This window comes from Papio anubis, chromosome 8 (genome assembly GCF_008728515.1).
Source record: "Papio anubis isolate 15944 chromosome 8, Panubis1.0, whole genome shotgun sequence".
NCBI classification, from domain to species: Eukaryota; Metazoa; Chordata; class Mammalia; order Primates; family Cercopithecidae; genus Papio; species Papio anubis.
Window position 1 is genome coordinate 81884744 of NC_044983.1, and position 22337 is coordinate 81907080.

Here is a 22337-nt window from a genome sequence, read left to right on the forward strand (position 1 = left end):
TGAGAACGAAAAGAGAATTGAGTTAAATAGTTTCACTAGTTATTGGACTTGAATTTCTGTAAATAAAGTGAATTTTATGTGTTGGTTGCTTTGAGAGAGAGAAAAAAATTTGTGTTCATTATGTAACTAATAGTTTAGAGTAGATTGATCATAGAATAATTTTGAGAACAAGGCTTTCATATAGCTTAGAAATGGTTAAAATTGGCATTAAAAAGGGAATCTACAGAAAAATCAAGATTTGGTGCTTCAAGCTCAAAACTGTGATATGTATGGTGCATTTTAATGTAAGAATATTTTTTGCTTACGTTATACATGTTAATGAGAGGTAAATTTTGAGGTAACTTACTGTAAAGCAGAGGAGTTTTCTGTGTAATTATTTGAGAGGAATAAAACTTTAAAAATAAAAAATACTTCAGTGCTTTGGGAGGCTGGGGTGGGAGGCTCACTTGAGCTAAGGAGTTCTGGACCAGCCTGAGTCAAGTGTAGAGAGACCCCATGTCTACACAAACAAACAAAAAAATTAACCAGGCATGGTGGTACATGCCTGTAGTCCCCGAGACTCAGGCAGGAGGGTGGCATGAGCCCAGTATTAGACGCTGCAATGAGCCATGATCATGCCACTGCACTCTATCCTGGGTGACAAAAGTGAGACCCTGCCTCCAAAGAAAGAAAGAAAATAAAGTAAAATTAAAAATTAAAAATACAATCGAATAGAAGCTCACTTTCTATAAGAAAATGAAGTGGTTGAAAAATAGGAAGAGATTGCATTTATGAAAGGGGAGATGTGAGATATATCTGAAAAAGAAAAGTCAAGAAACAAGGTTTAGATTTATGTTACTGGAAAAGAAGATGTAAAAATTAGAGAGTAAGAGAAAACAGAACTAACAGGCTCAGAAAAAAATTAATGTATTAATGTTAATTAAAAATTAATGTATTATCTCCCTCTGGCTGAAAATCTGAAATTGAGTGATAATGAATAGTAAGAGTTGGGTATTCATACTAACTTAGGAAATTGGGCATTTTGAAGAAAAATACATTTTTCTCATAGAAATACTTCCTAAAGGGCCATATATTGTACACTTAAAGGAACTTTGAAATTGACCAAAAATACAGAAAGATGGAGGAAAGATAGTTGAAATTATTAGATCCTGTGGTTAGATAGGCATTTTTAGGTTAAAATAAACACCCAAATTAAAGTCAGAGGCTAACAAGTACCTGTAGATTCCATGTTTATTTGTCATTTTTCTGGTAGATATTGCAAGTACTCTTCAAGTCACTGGAATGGTACAGCTCAGAAGTGCTATTCTGCAGCACACTTGTAAATTATCAGAAGAGGGGCATCCTTGTATTTTGAGTATAAGTGGATCAATCCGTGATATTTATAGGGAGAGGTCAAGTGTGGACAAGAAAGCTTTAATTTTTTGGCTGGTCATATTGGTTGATGCCTGTAATCCCAACACTTTGGGAGGCCCAGGTGGGAGGATCACTTGAGGCCAGAGGTTAAAGACTAGCCTGGGCAAATAGTGAGACCCCGTCTCTATTTGTATATAAAAAGCTTTAAAAGAAATTAGATAGCTTCTTTCTCAAATAGTTAGATATATACATTGAGAACACCAAGTTTATTTGAAGGTAGAGACAGAGGCACAATAAAGACAGAACCTGGGAAGAAAAGCCCAATAGGAGATAGAAGTGAAAAGTGATATTAACGTGGCACTGGTAAGATTGGAAACAATTGTACTTAGCCTGTTTTCTTGACATAACATGTGAAAAGTTGAAACTATGAAGTGCTATGCAAATGTAAAGTATTAATGACATTGCCAGTAGGGCCCCTACAGTGAAGGAGTGTGGGAGCCTGCTGGAGAGACTATAGTTCCTGAGTTAAGCAGACCAATTCTAAGGGAAGAGTGCAGTGGTAGAGATTACTATTGGGAGATTGTGAGAAGAATAGGACCCATCAAGTCCAGGATGGGGTCATATGAGCTAGTGAATGGAACGGAGATCAGCAAGATACAGGACAGGTGAGTTGTTGGCATAGATGCATAGGCTGCGATGGCATGGGGTATGATGGCATGGGGATGATGGATGATGGCATGGGCCAGGGAAGAACAGTAGCACTAGTTGGAAATGCCTTGAGTAGAGAGATCAGTGGTGATGATACGGACAGAGAGTCTATTAAAAGTAAATGATTCGGAGGGCTAAAAGGTATTGAGAAAACCTCTTACTGTTCCCTTCTCCCGACATGTAGTCCCAATGATATGATTTTGAGCCCTAGTGATGAGTCGTTCCTATAAAATTGGTTTTTCCTTTCTGAATTTGCAGGTCACATGGAAATGAAAAATCCAACAGAATTATACTTTTATAACAGGATTCCACTAGAAAAGTTTCTTTGAGATACATCAAAAGAGCTGTCTAGGCAGTTAGAGCCATTAAACTGTTCGCTAGGATTATCAAAAACCCCAGTTTGGCCAGAACTGAGAGGTTTCCCAGGATGCAAGATTAAAACCTGATGTTCCTGAGCAATCTGGGACGAGTTGGTCGCCCTCCTGTTTACTCTCTCATTCTATAAAGTCATTGAAATGACCAACAGTATTTCTATGTAGAAGTAATATTTCTATATTCCTATATATAATTTAACTTAAAATGTAATCCTCTATTTTGTAGTTTACATTTTAATGAAATATTTATTTTATGCTTTAGAGTTGCTGAATCTTAGCCATATTGAGGGGGGAGACTGCATGGTTCATCCATTTTTATCTTTGCCACATTCATTGAGTTTTACATTTTATGCTTGATAAAATAGCTTTGCCTAAGTACAGGCTTTCTAACCTTTTAGGTTCCACATTTATTGGACTAAACTGCTCTGTTACATATCATCCTATCTTGTTACTGAGTTTTTTCTTGTGTATTAGTATTGTCGTCAAAATTAGACTCGGTATTGAAGCCAGGACTTTGTCTTCTACCATTTCTGTATCCTTGCCATACCCACTTTATAAACTACGCAGCCAATAAGTATGTTTATTAATTGATCCAGGCACATAGATATGTGACAGTATTTATTTGACTTTTCAAAGCTTTAACACTGCAGAGTGTGCAGAATGAATCAGATCTGTTCGAATTGGATCTTCCTTTCCCTTCCCTTCCCTCCCCTCCCCTCCCCTCCCCTTCCTTCCCCTTCCTTCCCTCCCTCTTTCTTTCTTTCTTTCACAATTTTGCTTCTGACTTAAGAAAGACATTTTGAAGTAAGCAGGCAATTAAGATATACCTTCTAAATGAGGATTTGATAGATCTATAACCTGAGTACTGGAAATGTAGTTTATTATCTACATTCAGGACTTTTTTCTGTTCTTTGCAGTTGAATAATAGTGAACCTTTATACAAGCCTGGGGATTTTCATAGGGTTGGACCGACATAATTAGCTTAGATATTACTGACCATACCCTCTGAGCGTAGATTATGACCTAAAACTCAGACTTCGTTTTTTCTTTTGCCAACCCTGCTTTCTAAATTCCTGAGCCTAAATTGATCATACAGTTTTTTTGTCTTCTCATATGCTGGGGACCAAGGACAACTTGATAAAAGTCATACCGTTATGCAGATTGTTGTCCCTGAGGGCTTGTGATAAGCACAGTATTAATAGGGCTCAGCAGAAGTTGATTAGCACTCTCTCATTCTGCTCAATATTTATTCCAAAACATCTCCACTGTGAACAAGCCCATTGTCTTCCATGGAAGTTAATGCCACTTACATAAACTGTGACTCCAAAATATTTCTTCCCCATGGACCTGTTTCCTCGACTGCATGCTTGTCTAACTAGCTGTCTATTATACCTGGTTGTTAGCAACTTTCTTTTGAACTGCATATCCAAATGAAACTTGTATTTTTAACCTCCTTCTTCCACAGTAAAAACAATAGGTAGTCTTTATTGAGTCCTTACTTCGTGCTGTATACTCAAAGTGCTATGTCTTTTACATATATTATCTCATTTAATTCTCATTGTAATATGAGATAGATGACTTTGTTTTTCCTATTCTACTGATACAGGAAATGAGCCATGGAAAAGTTAACTTGGTCATACAGCTCTTAAGTGGCAGAACTGGAAGTGAAAAATAGTCTTACTTGATCCGTAATGGATCTCCGTTCCATTCACTAGCTCATATGACCCCATCCTGGACTTGATGGGTCCTGTTCTTCTCACAATCTCCCACTAGTAATCTCTCCCACTGCACTCTTCCCTAATAGTCAAATAGTCAAATAGTCTTACTTTTCTCTCTCTCCTGGTTAGGGAACCATCATCCACCCAGACAACGAAGGGGGAAATTTTAGTTTTTCAGATTCTTATTTTTTTTGTAACCCTCAGCCATCCTATAGCCATCTGGTCAAAGACCTTATATGTATCTTCAGTGTCTTCTTTCATACTGCCAGTGCTCTAGTTCAGATAAGCTCACTATCTTAAATCTAACCCCCACAGCTTCCAAAGTTATTTTTCCAAAATGCAATTCTCATCACTGAAGCCATCAGGATAAACTTTAAAGTACTATGCATGGTATATTTTAAATACAATATAAACTATTACATAGGATCCTATGCAGTTTAGACCCTCTTTGTTTGCCTGATCACATTACACTCTCCGTATGTTCCATTGTGCACTATGCAAGCAGTTCTCTGGACGTTCCATTCTTTCTCTAATTCTCTCTCGAAGAATTACGCACTTCAAGATGCAGTTCCCTCAGAGGTTATCTTCTCTGTGATCCCTTTCTTGATCCCTGAAGGATGGATTGTCTACCTTCTCTTATGTGCCCCGGATGTAGTACTTTACCTTTTGCATCTGTTTTAGGAATTATCACACTGAAAGCTATTTATTTGTTTACAGGGTTGTCTCCTCACAGACTATGAGCTCCTTGAAAGAGGGAATCGTGTCTTACTCATCTTTGTATCCCCAGTGTCTAGCAGTTCCTGATACATAGTAAGTGATTAACAATTTTTTTAAACTAAGACCACATTTAATAATGAGACTTCATACATTTTGATAATTATGTAGACTTAGTAATATGTTGTCATAAAAAATACTTTAGACTTCTGATACTCCTGAGACTCAGTTTTCTCATCTCTAAGATGGACAGAGTGCTTCCCTCCTCACACAGTGTTACTGTAATGCTCAGATGGGAGAATATATGATAGTACATTATCTTTTAAGTGTCATATAACTTTATTAAATGAAGTGTAGAGAATAATTGTTGAAATTGATAATTTTATTTGCTGTATCTCTTCCCTTTTAAGGCAAGGTAGTATCATTTTTTGAACCATCTTTCATGGTTTTAGTTTAAATTTGCAGTTACTGGTTACCAGAACATGTACTCTTGAGTCTGGGGATTGGGTGATATCAAAGAGTTTATATAGAATACAGAGAAAAATAGATTGGGGGTGGGGATCAGAGTACACAGAGTTTCATGTAATAAAGTGAATAATTTTTTACCTGGTTGGCACTGTTCCCGAGTCTCCAGGGTATTATAAACTTTTAAGATTTTTCTCAAATAAGTAATCTATGCCTCTTGCCTTTATTCTCAGTAGTTATCTTTGTGTTTAGTTCCCTAGTAAGGGTCTTTGATTTTTTTTTTTTTAATCTACCTCCAAATGAATCAATATCTTCACCTATCCTTAAGTCCCTCATTTACTGCCTAGAGGAAGAAGTGTCTTTTTCTTGGAAGACTAAATGCCATCTGTGAAAGCTGTATCTGTCCTTCTTTTGCATCACAGTCTCCAGTAATCACACTTGATTAATTAGTGATTTATACTTTACTGTGTCTACTTCCGTGCCTTCCATACATTCTTTAAATTAAACAAGAAAAAAAAAAAAACATGTAATTTGAATGTACCAGATTATATGTAACACATAGAAGTCAATAATAAAATCCATTTGTGAACCGACTGCTCAACCGAAGAACTAGGTCAATCCCAGTGTGGTTAAAGAGCTGTGAAGACCTCTCTGATTCCATATTCTTACCTTTTCCCAGCCCCTAAAGTAACTGCTATCCTGAACTTGTTTCCATCTTTTCTTTTTAAAATACCACAAATATGATTGTTTGATTTGAGTTTCATAATCATGTTTGCAGGCTTTTTAAAGCTTGCACATATGGTATTTTATTATAGAGGAAAATCTAATTTACAAATCTTTATACATTTCAAGGAAAGCATTTAAACATCATAAAAGATGTTTGAGCAGACATAAAAATAGACAGAAATATCTGAATAGGCAAATTCAAATTTATAACCAGAAAATAATTGTGAAGACTTATTTTTGGACTCTGTGGATATTGCTATATCATAGACAAATAAACATTTCTGTACACTAGTTTCTTTATTGTGTGCAGAAATGTTACCATGAGATTCACAGAGTACTCCTTGGAAGACTGACAGCTTGTTATTTGGTGGCTGTTTGGACCTTAGCAGTTCTTTATTGGGCTTCCTGTAATTGTTCGTTGGTCAAACTCTTGAGGCTCAGGATCCACAGTACCCCACATTTCTGGATTTCTTTTTCAATCATGGAATCATGGTGTTGTCAAAGGAAATGAAAAACAAAAGATGAGGTCATGATAACTGTCAAAAGAATTCATTTCTTCTTTGTCATTAGGAGTTGGAAGAATTTCTTATGACTTCAGTGTAGAATGTTAAATCTTGGAGACAGAACTGAGAGGAAGGTGTTAATGCTCAGAACTCATCTGTCTTTTTTCTTTTCTACTTACTGTTCTTTTTCTTAGATCCATTCATGTTGTTGCTTATAGCTATATTCATTCTTTTTTTTTTTTTTTTTTTTTTTTTTTGAGGCAGTCTTGCTCTGTCACCCAGGCTGGAGTGCAATGGCACGATCTCAGCTCACTGCAACCTCTGCCTCCTGGGTTTAAGCAGCTCTCCTGCCTCAGCCTCCCGAGTAGCTGGGGTTAGAGGCATCTGCCACCTCACCGGGCTAATTTTTGTATTATTATTATTTTTTTTTTGGTAGAGGCGGGACTTCACTGTGTTGGGCGGGCTGGTCTTGACCTCAAATAATCCACCCGTCTCGGCCTCCCAAAGCACTGGGATTACAGGCGTGAGCCACGACCCCCACCTAGTTCATTCTTCTCACTACTGTATAATGCTCCATTGCATGAGTTAGCCTAATTTATGTAACCATTTTCTACCAATGGACATTTGAGTATTTTTCACTTTTTTTGTTGTTATGAAGAATGGTTATACTTGGTACACAGGTACAAAAATTTTATAAAATTCAAAATCGCTCATTGAAGGGCATGCAAATGTTTAACTTTAAATGATAATGCCAAATTGTTTTCCAACAGGATTTTGCCATCTGAAATGCCTACCAGCGGTATATAAGAGCCACCACTGTTGCATGTTTTTTGCCATTATTTGGCACTATCAACATTCCTAGTTTTTACCATTCTAATGAATTTAAAAATGACATCTGTGTGGTTTGTATTTCTCTGATGGGCAGTGAGATTTGGCATTGTTTCATCTTTGTTGGCCTTAGAAATCTCCTTTTCTATATAATTACAGTTAAGCCTTTTGCCTAATGTGTTGTCTTTTTCTTATTTGTAAGTATTATATAGTAGTAAATACTAATCTTTAGTTTTTTGTTTTGCAAATTTATTCCAGTTTCTGGCGTATCTTTTCATTTTCTTTATGATGTCATGATAAACAGAAGTCTCAATTTCCATGTAGTCAAAATATTCACACTTTTTTTTTTCCTTTTGAGACAGAGTCTCACTCTGTTGCCCAGGCTGGAGTGCAGTGGTGTGACCTCGGCTCACTGCAACCTCCACCTCCCGAGTTCAAGCCATTCTCCCTGCCTCAGCCTCCTGAGTAGCTGGGATTACATGTGCCCACCACCACGCCTGACTAATTTTTGTCTTTTTTTAGTAGAGACAGGGTTTTGCCATGTTGGCCAGGCTGGTCTTGAACTCCTGATCTCAGGTGATCCGCCTGCCTTGGCCTCCCAAAGTGCTGGGATTACAGGTGTGAATATTCACACTTTTCTTATTTGGTTAGTATGCCCCTGTCACTTAAGAAATCCTTGCATCCTGGGAGGACACAAAACAATAGTTTTCTGCTGTAATTTGTTCTAAAAGTTCTACTGTTTTCCTTTCATATTTATGTCATTGGTCCATCTTGAATTGGTTTTATATATGATGTGCAGTAGGGGTCCAGTGTCATTTTTTTTCCATATGGCTAATTCAAGGTTTATTTAAGTATCCCCCTTTTCTCGTGGATCTGCATTGCTACATCTCTTACATGGCTATGTCCTTACATGCGTCGGTCTGTTTTAGGGCTTCCTATTTTGTTTCATTTTTTTCCCCTTCATTAGTCTTATCAGACGTTTATTATTTATCTTAGTGTTTTCTAAGAAGTAGCTCTGACTTTGTCGATCCTTTCTGTTACCTTCTTTCTACTTCATTAGTTTCTGCTCTTTATTAACTCCTTTCTTTGGGTTTGTTCTGTTTTTCTCTTTCAGACTTACCAGATGACCTACTAACACATGAGTTTTCAACCTTTCCTTTCCTAGTATGTCTTTAAGGCTATAAATTTGCCTCTAAGTATAACTTTTCCCATACATTTTCATATGTGGTATTTTTGTTTCTCAGTTCTTAGTTTTTTTTTTTTTTTTTGTAATTTCCAACATGGTTTCTTTTGATTCATTAAACATTTAGAAGTGTTTTTAAATTCTATTCATATTTTTCAAGTTTATCTTTTGTTACTGATTTTTAACTTAATTGTATTACGGACAGAGACTTAGAACATTTTTTGAAAAAAATTTTTATTTTCTAATAGTTGGTTGTGAGGTTCTGTTGATGTTATTAAATCCTGCTTGTTCATTATTATTTTTTGTCTGCTTGACTTATGATTAATTGGGATGTGTTGAAATCATCCACAACAATGGCCGAGTTGTCAGTTTTTTCCTGTAGTTTTTACTGTATTTTGAGGCTTCCCACCCACCCCATGTAGATTGTGAGTTTTATTTTGTCTTGTTTGGATAGAGATTCTCGTTGTTGTTGTTGAGACGGAGTCTCGCTCTGTTGCCCAGACTAGTGGCTTGTTTTCATATAAATTTGATTTTTAAGATTATAGACTCAGACTTGGTTGGTCTTCGTCTTGGGTACTCCCAATGGCTTAAATTGGGGTACTTTCCTAAAACATGTATATATATATGCTTCTGCCGTATGTTAGGAGTTTCTACTGACTTGGGCCCTTGCTTAGTATGGGAATCTCAGCTCCTTCCTCTTGTAGCAGGCCCAGTGCTTTGTCTCTGGATCCCAGCGTTCCTGCAGCAGGCACATCCAGGGCAACATTCTAATGTTTATTTTTATTTTTGCTTACTACTCACCATTTTTTCTGTTATTTCAACTAACTTTAGGGTTTGTTTTAATGGGATGGTAATAGGCTTCATAATTTCCCTGTACTTTTTGAGAACTTCTTAGTTGATTTAAAAAGTAGTTTTAATATCTTGAAAATTATTAACTCTTATCTAACACGTGAATAAATTCCCTTTTTTAAAAATAGGTTTTAGCTGAATTTTGGGACATGGCCACTGCTTCACCAAGGTCTGATACTAGTAATAACCACAGTGGAAGGTTGCAGTTACAAGTAACTGGTAAGTTATTTTTATATTTAATATGGTGATTCCCTGATAAACTTTTCTTTTGAATACCTAATTCAGCAGACTTATTCCAGAAATATAATTTCTTTTAGATTCATACTATGGCGTATTTGTTGCAATAGGCCTCAAAGGTAGATGCCCTCCAAAAGTATGCTATTTATTCAGTAAATATTTATTGAACCTATGCTGGATGAAGAGAAGATACAGCCTCTGTAATGGTGGGAGAATTTGGGCTTTTGAAAAGTATCATTGAGTTGACCCTTAAATGATTGATAGGATGGAGCAGGATGCTAAAGGCCTTCTTACATACATTTAGTCATTTGTTCAATCATTGGGCAAATATTTAAGTGGGATTACACAGTGCTGTAGTTCCATGGTACTCATTACTGTAAGGTTAGTTGTTTCTGGGAGGTTTCAGTTAACAGAGCTAGGAAATGTTTATTGTAGAAAGCAAAAAATAAAAAATATTTTAACATCCTTAGTTCATGCTGATATTTCCAATTCATAATAATAACTGTAGTCTGTAAGTACCATTTTCTACTAAAAGGAAAAAAAATTAAATTAATTTGACTTTATATTTATTTCTTTTTTTTTTTTTCTTTTGAGGTAGGGTCTTACTCTCTCTCCCTGGCTGGAGTACAGTGGCACAAACATACCTCCCTGTAGTCTGAAACTACTGGACTGAAGTGATCCTCATGCTTCAGCCTCCCAAGTAGCTGAGACTGCAGACGTTCAACACCTTCCCTGCCTAATTTAAAAAAAATTTTTTTAGAGACAGGGTCTCACTATGTTGCCCACGCTAGTCTTGAACTCTTTGTTTCAAGCAATCATTTTGCACCACCCTCCCAAATTGCTGGGATTACAGATGTGAGCCACAGTGCCTGACCTGTAACTCTCTTCTCTTAATCAAAAAATCTTCATTCAAAATGACATTATCATATTATCTGTTTTATCCTACCACACCAGTTCAAAATAACATGAAAATTACCAAAAACAGAGGAAGGAGGAGATGAAAAAAGGGGGAAAAAAAGGTAATTAAAAAAATTACCAAAAACAATAGGTCCACTCATTGCAGTTTAAGATTTTTTTGTGCGTTTTCCCCCTTTAGGATGTATAATCAAAATACCATGTTTTAAAGTACCTTAGTAATTCTCTATTTGGTTATGTCACTAAATTGATAATTAGTTAAGTTCATTTTTTTTTCAGTGTTTTTTTTGTTTTGTTTTGTTTTTTTAATTTTGTTTTATAACCTTGTAAGACATTTACATAGTCCCAGAGTCAAAACCAAGGTACCTACAGAGAGGTCTGGCTACTTGGTCCCATTTTCCCACTTCTCTCCCTTGCCCTGTAGGTTCACATTTTTTATTAGCTTTGCTTTATCTTTCTGTTGCTTCTTTTTGAAAATATAAGCAGATATGTGTTCAGTATATGTATCTCATCTCTCCTCCTAATCCCCTAATTCTTACATACTTTTCTGTGCTTTGCTTTTTTTAACTTTATAGTATTCTGGACTTTGTTTCATGACAGAATATTCTTTTTTATTATTGCACCATACCTTGTTGAATAGATGTAAAAAAGCTAACTAATCTATTGCTGGACATTGGAGTTCCACTGTTTGCTATTACAAATAGTGCTGCAACAAATAACTTCATACAAAAGTTGTTTATTATTTCTGCTCATGTATCAATAGGATAGGATCCTAGATTGCTGGGTCAAAGGGTAAAAATACATGTAATTTTGCTAGGTATTGCCAAGTTCCTCTCCATGGGGCCTGTACCATTTTGTGTCTACACCAGCTGTACATGAGAGTGCCTGTTTTCCCAAAGCCTAACCAAAATCTATTGTCAAGCTTTGGGATTGTTCATAATTAGATACTAAAGTGGTATCTTAGTGTTATTTAAATAGCATTTCTCTCACTGTAAGTAAGGATGAACTATAAGGGATATTTGTATTTTGTTTTCTGTGAATAGTGGGCATGTATTTTTGAAACAGTTCTCCTGATGAAGCTGATAGGTACTCCACTGAAGAACCACTTACATAATTCCTTTTACTTTTGTTCTGTATAAGAAACTTAGAGCCTTATTTTCACTACATTTTCAGTTCGTTGTAACTTGCCTAGGACCAATGGACAGTACACCCGAAGTTTAACTTTCAAATTATCTTGATCTATGTGTAAGAGTTCTTAAAGTAAGAAAAACCTAGGCTGGGCATGGTGGCTTATGCTTGTAATCCCAGCACTTTGAGAGGCCAAGGCAGGTCGTTCACGTGAGGCCAGGAGTTTGTGACTGGCGTGGCCAATATGGTGAAACCCCATCTCTACTAAAAATACAAAAATTAGCCGGGCATGGTGGCACATGCATGTAATCCCAGCTGGTTGGGAGGCTGAGGCATGAGAATCACTTGAACACTGGAGGTGGAGGTTGCAGTGAGTCGAAATGACATCACTGCATTCCAGCCTGGGGGATAGAGTGAGGCTCTGTTTCTTTTCTTCAAAAAAAAAAAAAAGAAAAGAAAGAAAAAAGAAAAACCTGATCTGGCTAATTTGAGCTGAAAAAGAACTTATTGAAAGGCTTTCAGGTGAATCAAATCTGGAGAACCAATTGGAAAATAGATGTGGACCAAGGGAGTCTAAGTAACCAAAACAATGCCACGACAGTATTTATAATTTTGAGCATCAGTTGCTGCTCTCCTTTGAAATACAGTGCTCCTCTTGGGAAATAATGATCATGGACCTGTGCTAAATGGTACCAGGTTTTAGTACCTTCTTTTCTTTTTGTCTTTGTCTTTTGTTTTGTTGATCTAATTTTTAAAATAAAAATCACCTTAAAATTCCCAGTCTTACTGATCTCACAATCACTTCTTAAATAAAGATTACGACTCCTGATTTGTCATTGAGGACACTGAGAATCAGAGGGATTAAATTAAGTGCCTTGGGTTAATAATGAGAAACTAACAGAGGTCTTAGGACTCCAAGTTGTTTCTCCTTTTATTAGATTACAATGACCTCTGTATTGATTTTTCTTTTTTTTTGAAATGGAGTCTTGCTCTATTGCCCAGGCTGGAGTGCAGTGGTGCGATCTTGGCTCACTGCAACCTCCCGCTCCTGGGTTCAAGTGATTCTCCTGCATCAGTCTCCCAAGTAGCTGAGATTACAGTTGCATGCCAACATTCCTGTCTAATTTTTTTTTGTATTTTTAGTAGAGACGGGGTTTCACCGTGTTGACCAGACTGGTCTCGAACTCCTGACCACAGGTGATCCGCCTGCCTTGGCCTCCCAGAGTGCTGGGATTACAGGCGTGAGCCACCACACCCAGGCTTTTCTTTTCTTTTTAAAAACAATAAGTAACCAGGTTAAGGCCCCTCTAATATTGCAGTCTGGCTGTTTATTGTCTGTAAACTGAGGTACTCTGCCCTAAGCCGAATTATTAAAATCTCCTAATTTATTTTTATTATTAGCATAGTTACTCTTATCCTCATTTCTGTTCTTAACCCTTATCTGATTGGCAGCAACTTATAAGAATAAGAGCATTGATCATGGAACGCAGGGAAACTGATGGAAAAAATAAAACAGAAAACTACCTATTGTCATATGGTGATATACTGTAATGTACCAGGTACTTAAGGATAGTAGCATATAGAAGTGTATTATCTTCGATATTTTAGATTTTAGACTTTCAACAGGAAAGAGTCAGAAGCATAAAGTGTGCAAGATATATTAAAAGGATGAGATTGAAGAACAAATGGGATGTTATATTCATGTTTATAATTTTTTTTAGCTATTTTGTCTTCTAGAGCATTAATTTCATTTTTTAAAGTAAAAATGCCAAATCATATGCCACTTATTTTTGTATGAGTGGTGTGAATTATAGACTTCATTCTTTTCAAATGTTTCAACATTTATGGACTAATCTATCTTCCCATTGATTTGAAATGCCACTGTTACGCATTAGTATCTTGCTTGTTCTCTTTACTTCTCTTTTACATCACTGTCAAACCATTTTAATTATTTTCACTTTATGGTGCTTTTTAAAAGACTATTTTGATAAATTTCCTTTTATTACTTTGCATTTTAAAATATACCTTTACTGTTCTCAAATTTTCTTTGGCTTTTGTTTGAATATTTAAGTCTCCCCTCCTTTTCCTCTGCCCCCACCAAAAACACTCAAAACCAATCAGTTGGTGTTTTTATTTTAAAATAATGTATTAAATTGGAGCTAATTGAAATATTTCAGTGTTAAATTTTTCAAATCTAGGAATATATCATATCATTTTTCTTACGTCTTTGTTTCCATTGGTAAAGTTTTATTGTTCTTTTCATGTGACTCTTACGTATTAAGTTTATTACTAGATTTTTTGAAGAGACGTTATTGTGAGTGGGATTTTAAAGTTAACGCTCCCTACCCTCCCACACATGACTCATTTTCTGATAGTTTAAAAATACTTATATAACCTTAGGGTGGAGGACAGTCTGTGTATAACACCAAAGGAAATTCATTAAATGGGAAAAAAAATCTATATATTCTACTAACTAGAACAACTTTTTGAATTAATAAGATTGTTTTCTAGTTATTTAAAATCACAGTATTATATTTATATGTACATTTTTGCTAGCATATTTATAAATTCCTCATGAGATTAAAGATTATTATCTTTTCAAAATCTCTTTTCTTACCTTACCCTCTAGTATTGTTGAGTATTTTGCCAAGTAAGGGTATTCAGTGGACGTATTTTGGATGGATCTGCAATGAACTCAGAGAAGAGTTAATACTATATAGTCAGTAGTAATAGAGTAACAGCTACCATTGTTGGATGCCAGGCATTCATTGATGGTGATAGTCCTTTGCATGCCTTCACTCACCAATCCTAAGAATCAGGTACTGCTGTTCTTCTAATTTTTCAAGTAAGGACGGAGAAATTAATTGACTTACTATGGTCAGACTTTTAGTAAGTGGCACAGTTGAAAAATGAACCCAGATATATCTAACCCTCTGCTTTTAACACCATCATATACTGACTTTTCCTTCTTCCAGTCTTCTACTATATGGATAAGACTTACATATACTGAGGAAATATATGAGCACTTTTATTCAAAGAATCTTGGGGAGTTCTTGGGAAAGAGCAAGTCTGGGCCTTCTGTGTTAGTTCAGTGACACTGAACTTAGAGCAGTTTGGAACCGTGAAGGATGGAAATGAGTTTTGCTAAGACCCTGATAGTAGCAGTTCAGACATAACATTGAACACTCTTTAATTGCTATGTTGCCAGTACTTAAATATAGTATTTGTTTTACATCTTGCATTTATCACATTGTATTTCAGTGGTTTATTTGTGTGACTCTTTATTTAGATCATTATTCTCTCACAATAGAATGGAAGCTTACATAGCTTTGGTTGTTTTTATATCCTTAACATCAGTTGTGTATGACATGAAAGAGGCTTTTCCCTTCCTCATCTCTGACCTAGGGTGTTCATAGGTAATTGGTTATAGAGGTGATCTTGATAAGTTGTGCTTACTGCCTGGTCATCAGTATTTTGCCCAGAAAGTAGATAGTCCCTGATTTCTTCATATATCAGGTATGTTAGATTTAAAATTCACTTTCTGGAAGGGGTTATGATTAACTTTTATAATGACATTTTGATTTTTAAGTTTTTATTTGAAAATGCAAATACTGCTTCTTTTCGAAGCTAACTTTCCAGATAAAACATTAAAACATTTTTTTAATGCCACAGTTATGTAATTTCAGAAAGATAAGTTAATAGTACCTGGCAAGGGTGTTAATGGGCATGTTGAATCTGAAGACACTTTTCCCTTGATCTTTAGTGCAGTTGTTGGGTGAGGATGTGGAGAAATCAGTATATATTGTTGGTAGGAGTATAAAATGGTGCAGCCACTTTGGAAAATAGCCTGGCAGTTACTCAACAGAAGGTTATCGTACGAGCCAGGAGTTCTACTCCAAAGCATATGCCCAAGAGAAATGAAAACTTACGTCCACACAAAAGCCTGCACACAAATGTTCATAGCAGCTTTATGCACAATAGCCACAAAGTGGAAGCAGTTCATACATTTATCAGTTGATGATAGATAAAATGTCATATACCCATATAATAGAATGTTACTTGGCAATAAAAGGCGTGGAGTACTGGTGCATGTTACAATATGGATGAACCTCAAAAATGTAATGCTGAGTAAAAGAAACCAGTCACAAAAAACCCGACATTATATGATTCCATCTATATGAAATGTCCAGAATAGGCAAATTTAAAGAGACAGATAGTAGGTTACTGGCTGCCTAGGGATGGGGGTAGGGAGAGGGTTGATTGGGAGGAGAAAGAAGGGGGTGACTGCTTAATGGTATGGAGTTTGTTTTTGTGGTAACAAAAATGTTTTAAAATTGATTGTGGTGATGGTTGTGCATTCTGAATATAGTGCGACCATTGAATTGTACAGTTTAAGTGGGTGAATTATATGGTATGTGAATTATAGCTCGATAAAACTGTTTTGGAAACATTCAAATGGCTCTCAGGCATTATCAATAGCCCTTTTGTATTGTTCCTTCATTCTGCCAATGAGAAGGGTTCTAGTTGCACAAGAATCACAATTCCATTCTTACTGATTGATTAGTGCGCAGTACTACTTTTTGGCAGCGCATACTCACTAGTGAATTATTTGTCTGTTAGTTTCTAGTGCCAAACTTAAAAGAAAAAAGAACTGGTTCGCAACAGCAATATATACAGAAGTAGCTGTAGATGGAGAAATTACGAAAACAGCAAAATCCAGTAGTTCTTCTAATCCAAAATGGGATGAACAGCTAACTGTGTAAGTACCTTGTATAAAGGATGGAAAATCTTCACAAGAGAGTAAGTTTTTTGGAATATGTTTTTTATTTTGTAAAATGACTTCAAAGTAATGAGTGTTTTTTTAAAGTGTGGATCGACAATTTAAAGTATGGAGAAATTTTTGATTAAATTATTTTTCAGGAGTGGATGCATAATAATGCTTGCTTTTGCTTTATAAACCAAATTGTTTCCATATAGACATTTTCTCTGACTGTTCTGATACAGAAGTAAATAGGACTGCATATTAGTCATTCTTAATTTTGGCATTTCAAAATAATAATGGCATAAATTTGTGTATAGTAAAAGTATTATGTAAGTCTTTAGACATTTGTTCAAATAGAAACAGTGTTACTGTGAACTCTCAGTAAGACTCTTGTGTTGGTGTTTTGGCTTGCTAATTCCAAAAATCCTCATCTAGTTATTAAAGTCCTAATGTATTTGAAAGTAAAATATTTTTATTTATGATTCAAGTAGTTTCCTGTTTCATACAATATTTCTTCTCAAATAAATGGAATTCATGGTCTTTAAAACATTACTGAAATAAATGGTTTAATAGGAATTGTTACTTATTAATAGAATGACGATGTCTGCTCCTGTGTTTTTGTTATAATTTTACCCTTCCAGAAATGTTACACCACAGACTACATTGGAATTTCGAGTTTGGAGCCGTCACGCTTTAAAAGCAGATGCTTTATTAGGAAAAGCAACGATAGATTTGAAAGAAGCTCTGTTGATACACAATAGAAAATGTAAGTTTTTTGTTCTGACCTTTATTTCCTTATAAATTTATTTTAGACACTTTGAACATATCCCGAAGCCTAAAAGCAAAAACATAGTTTTGTATTCATAAAGAACTTCAGTTATGGCTTGTGATTGATTAACTTTGTGGCATTTTATGAAATAGGAAATATTTACCATGGCCTTTCTCCAGTCTGCACGTTTACAAGGTGATCTAAGTCATCCACAAGTACCCTATTATCAGTGACTATCAGTCATTTATTATCTGCTTGTTATTATATACTTTAAAACTTGAGAAAATTATCATTACATGACCCTACTCTATTTCGTCACTTGACTAATAACAATTTTATTTTGGCTAAAATAAATTGTAACTCTTAAGTTTTCTTGTATTATTATATAATTAGTTTATTGTAAAAAATAAGAAGATAGAAAATTATAGAGTAATATAAAAATTTTCTATAATTTTACTATCCAAGGATAACCAAGCTTAATAATTTGGTCGCTGCCCTTTTTCATAGACACAAACACATATTTCTTTTCTTCTTTGCATCTACTAGTTTATCCTTTGCTTTCTAGAAATTTAACAATATACCAGAAATATTATGTGTCCATGAAAGTTTTTCTAGACTGGGATTTTTAAGGTAGTTTAGACTTTAATCATTTGTAAACCTCCTATCATTATATGCAAAAATATGGGGTTATATACATATATGTGTAATTCTGGGGAGAGGGTTCATAGCTTTTATCAGATTCTCAAAATGTGTGATCCTCTGAATGTTAAAAACCAGGGTTCTGGCTGGGGGCAGTGGCTCACTCCTGTAATCCCAGTACTTTGGGAGGCCAGGGTGGGCAGATCACTTGAGGTCAGGAGTTCGAGACCAGTCTGGCCAACATGGCGAAACCTCGTCTCTATTAAAAATACAAAAATTAGCTGAGTGTGGTGGCATGTGCCTGTAGTCCCAGCTACTTGGGAGACTGAGGCAGGAGAATCACTTGAACCCGGGAGGTGGAGGTTGCAGTGAGTCGAGATTGCACCACTGCACTCCCAGCCTGGGCGACAGGGTGAGACTCCATCTCAGAAAAACCCACAAAAAACCAGGGTTCTAGTTTATGATTTTTAAGTACCATAAAATAATTTCTCACACCACAATTTATTTAGTTTCCTGTTGTCTGACACTTAAGTAGCTTGTAACAGTTCACTAAAAATACGCTCTTGCTCAAATCTGTAAATATTTTTGCTCTTCTTACTTCCTTAGAGATTTTCTTACTAATTCCTAAAAGTAGGTTTGCTGAATGAAGTAAGGGATGAAATGCTAATGATGAAAATAGCAAGTTAATCTTTAAAAAAGTTCTTTCTGCAAATCCACATGCAACTTAAAGATCTGTTTTGATCTAGTGTTTGGAAATAAAGAGTTATGAGCTAAGAAAATATAATGTGATTATGGCATATAATTAGAACTAGTAATTAGTAGTTAGTATAAACCATAATAATTTTTATATATTCGGCTTAAAACATTTTTTTTTCTCTTAAAGCATTGTAAGTTTGATTCTCTGCTGTGCCATGGCTTTTTTTTTTCCTTTTTCTCAATGAGTCATGCAATTCATCTTGATTCAGAAATAAGTAATAGGTTATTTAAGTATACAGTACCTTGCCTGGATTATTACTATTATTTAACCATATTCCCATTGTTGGACATCTAGATTGTTTTCAATTCTGTTATGTTAGACTCTACTGAACCTCCATGTAAAGATAACTATCCACTTATCTGCCAAATGATCTTCTAGGTAGGTTGTGATGTCATTACACTTCGAAATGAAGCCCTCACAAATTGTTAAAACTAAAAATTACCTTGGCTGTGTGCAGTGGCTCACGCCTGTAATCCCACCACTTTGGGTGGCTGAGGCAGGCGGATCAGCTGAGGTCAGAAGTTCGAGACCAGCCTGGCCAACGTGGTGAAACCCCGTCTCTACTAAAAATACAAAAATTAGCTGGGCATGGTGGCGCATGCCTGTAATCCCAGCTACTGAGGGGGCCAAGACAGGAGAATTGCTTGAACCAGGAGACGGAGGCTGCAGTGAGCTGAGATTGTGCCGCTGCCTTCCAGCCTGGGCAGCAGCGTGAGACTCCGTCTCAAAAAATAACTAACTAACTAAATACAAATTATGATTTAATTGAGTAGGATATGCTCAGGAAAAATAAAATTTAATAAACATACAGTGAGTAGATGGCTTCAGAAATTGTCGTAGCATCCTGCACACCTAAGAAGTCAGTAAATTAGTTTGCAAGGGCTGCCGTAGCAAAATACCACAGACTGGGTGTCTTAAACAATGGAAATTGATTTTCTCACATATCCGGAGGCTGGAAGTCTGTGATTAAGGTATCAGTGGAGTTGGTTTCTTGTGAGGCCTCTCTTGGCTAGGAGATGGGCATCTTTTCCCTGTATCTTCACGTGGTCTTTCCTCTGTATATGTGTCTGTGTCCAAATTTCCTCTTATCAGGACACCAGTCATTGGATTAGGGCCTACCCTAATGACGTTATTTTAACTTAATTACCTCTTCAAAAATCTAGTCTCTAAAAACGTCACATTTTGAGGTACTGGGGAGTAAAACTTTAACATACTAATTTGGTGGGGGACACAAATCAGCCTCAAAAGGTAAATAAATTTATTTGGAGAATTAATCTCATGATAGTATCATAATCCTTTTATGATAGAAGACATTTATGGGTATTAGTTTTAGTCATTTATAGACAAATGAGTAACTAAAATAATTTAAAGTAAAATTAGATTTTAATCTAAGTGAGTTGTTCAAGAGTATACACATAACTTTGGGTTGTGATTAAAATATAAGTTTTCTGATTCTTAGCTGCCTAATTTTGATTAGAAGTAATATAAAATTAATAAGGTTCAAGACAGCCTTGAAGCAATTTATAAATACTTTTATAAATGATAGCATTCTTGGTTGCCTTTTTTTCAGTCTCTTGGTTTAGCACTTGGACTCTGTGTTTTAGTTGGGTATCAGTTGAATGAACTCTAGTTAAATTTTGGGGTTATTGTATATTTACCTTTAAAAAGAAGTAAACAGGCTAGGGGTGGTGGCTCACGCCTGTAATCCCAGCACTTTGGGAGGCTGAGGCAGGTGGATCACCTGAGCTCAGAAGTTTGAGACCAGCCTGGGCAACATGGTGAAACCCCATCTCTACCAAAGATACAAAAAATTAGCTGGGCTCTATCAAAGATACAAAAAATTAGCTGGGCACGTGCCTGTAGTCCCAACTACTTGGGAGGCTGAGGTGGGAGGATCGCTTGGGCCTGGGAGGTGGGGGTTGCAGTGAGCCAAGATTACACCACTGCATTCAACTCTGAGTGAGAGAGTAAGACACTGTCTCCAAAATAAATAAATAAATAAATAAACAAACAACTGCTAAGAACAAAATAGGTAACCCAAGAAAAACGTGACATCCTAGCGATGAATAAAAATATTCAATACTAAAAACACTTTTTGTTCCTATCCTTAAACTCTGATTTGAGGGGCAAGGTTATTGATAGAGATATTATGTTTCTGAGGTGTGCTCTATACAGAAAATGTTTGATAGTCAACACCTTGAATAGAATTGTGTATATTTGTGTAGAAGGCTCCAGTGGAGGGATGTTCTGCAGTATGTCTGTGTTCCTCGTCTATTTGCAGAGGATAGATTTTTAAGGGATGAAGTGAAAGAGGAATCTCCTGAGAGGAAAGAAAGTAGGCTGAGTTTTTAGGTATTGAGGCAGTGAAAGAAGAGAACAGCGAAAGACAATCCAGCTGTTCAGGAAGAACCCTGGATCTAGCATGCATGAAAACTTCCAGTATGATTTCTGGCAAGACATTTTTTAAAAAAGTTTATGGTGTGAATGAATGGCAGACAGGATTAAAGTCCTTGAAGGCAGATTACAATATGGAGCAGGTGACTGTTACCAGAAGTATATGTGGGGGCTCTCAAGAGTAGTTTTAAAGGATGAAAGAACATGGTTTGGTTATAGTGGGAAAGTTATTGTAGGAATCTGAGGTAACATTTGTAACAACTGTAGACCACAAACAAAATGGAATTATTGAACAACTTGAATGCAGACACTGTCTTATTCACTTGTGTTTTTTTCAGTGCTTCCCACAGTCCACAGCCAAAGATTTTTTAAAAATGTTAACAGAGAAACTGGCTTATTCAAGTAAAATCTTACCATGGAATCTTATTCTATATAAAAATTTTACTGTATGTAAAACATAAAGCAGTATTGAACAATACAGTCATGTACATGCTCACATGTCCTTACTCTTGTTATCCACAGCAATTCCTGAGTTAATTTCTGGGGGTACCCTGCTCCTGAAACCAGTTTGAAAATCACTTTTCTATAAGATCAAGTTCAACTCCTGTTTTTAGTGCCTTATAGAGTCTTAGTTCAGTTTGTCTAATTTCCTGCCTACACGTTCATACCCTGACTACTGTGTTCAGCTAGTCTTCTCATTATCTTCTGAGTATGCTTTGCTGGGTCTCCTATACTGAAAGCAGCCTATCACTAATCATGTACTTGGTATTTTCAATAATTATACATTTGTTTAGTGGGTTTTTAATTTCATTCTTTAACATAGATGGAATTATTATGGAGAGTATATAAAAAACTATATCTAAGGTAGCTACTAAGGAGGCTGAGGCAAGAGGACCTCTTGAGGCCCAGAGTTGAAGGCTGCAGTGAACTATCATTGTGACTGTGAACAGCTGCTCTACCCTAGCCTGAGTACACATTTTATCATTTTATGTTCCACTCATATAGCAGGCTATTCTGTCCCTTCCTTTCCTCCTCGTTCTTTGTGTGTGTGTGTGTTGGGGGGGTGGTCTTGACAATGATGCAGGCCCTGTGGTATATACTCAATTATTTTTGTCTAAGTGCTATTAGAATGTAACTTTTACTTAACTATCCTTACCTTTCAACATAAATGTACTTAAGCTTGCCTAAAATTATTTTTGCAATGGGTTGGAGGTACAATGAATAATTCCACAAATGAAAACATAAACTAATTGTAATGACTATAACTGAAGAAACTTTGGGTATCATTCAGATGTAGGGATTCAATTTTTTCTGT

The 22337-nt window shown here is 35.9% G+C and overlaps 1 protein-coding gene across 4 annotated transcripts in view; it reads left to right on the plus strand.

The window, feature by feature from the left end:
* WWP1 (WW domain containing E3 ubiquitin protein ligase 1) overlaps positions 1 to 22337 on the plus strand; it is a 123212-nt gene that overhangs the window by 21257 nt on the left and 79618 nt on the right. For 2 of the 4 annotated variants that reach the window (XM_003902938.5, XM_017962155.3), the window contains exons 2-5: positions 4871 to 4963; positions 9550 to 9640; positions 16322 to 16460; positions 17105 to 17229. In XM_003902938.5, coding sequence (XP_003902987.1) covers positions 9571 to 9640; positions 16322 to 16460; positions 17105 to 17229 — 334 coding nt within the window. In that variant the 5' untranslated portion in view covers positions 4871 to 4963; positions 9550 to 9570. Of the gene's footprint in view, positions 1 to 4870; positions 4964 to 9549; positions 9641 to 16321; positions 16461 to 17104; positions 17230 to 22337 lie in introns of those variants that run through there. The other 2 variants (XM_009213273.4, XM_021942473.2) reach the window with 2 other exon arrangements.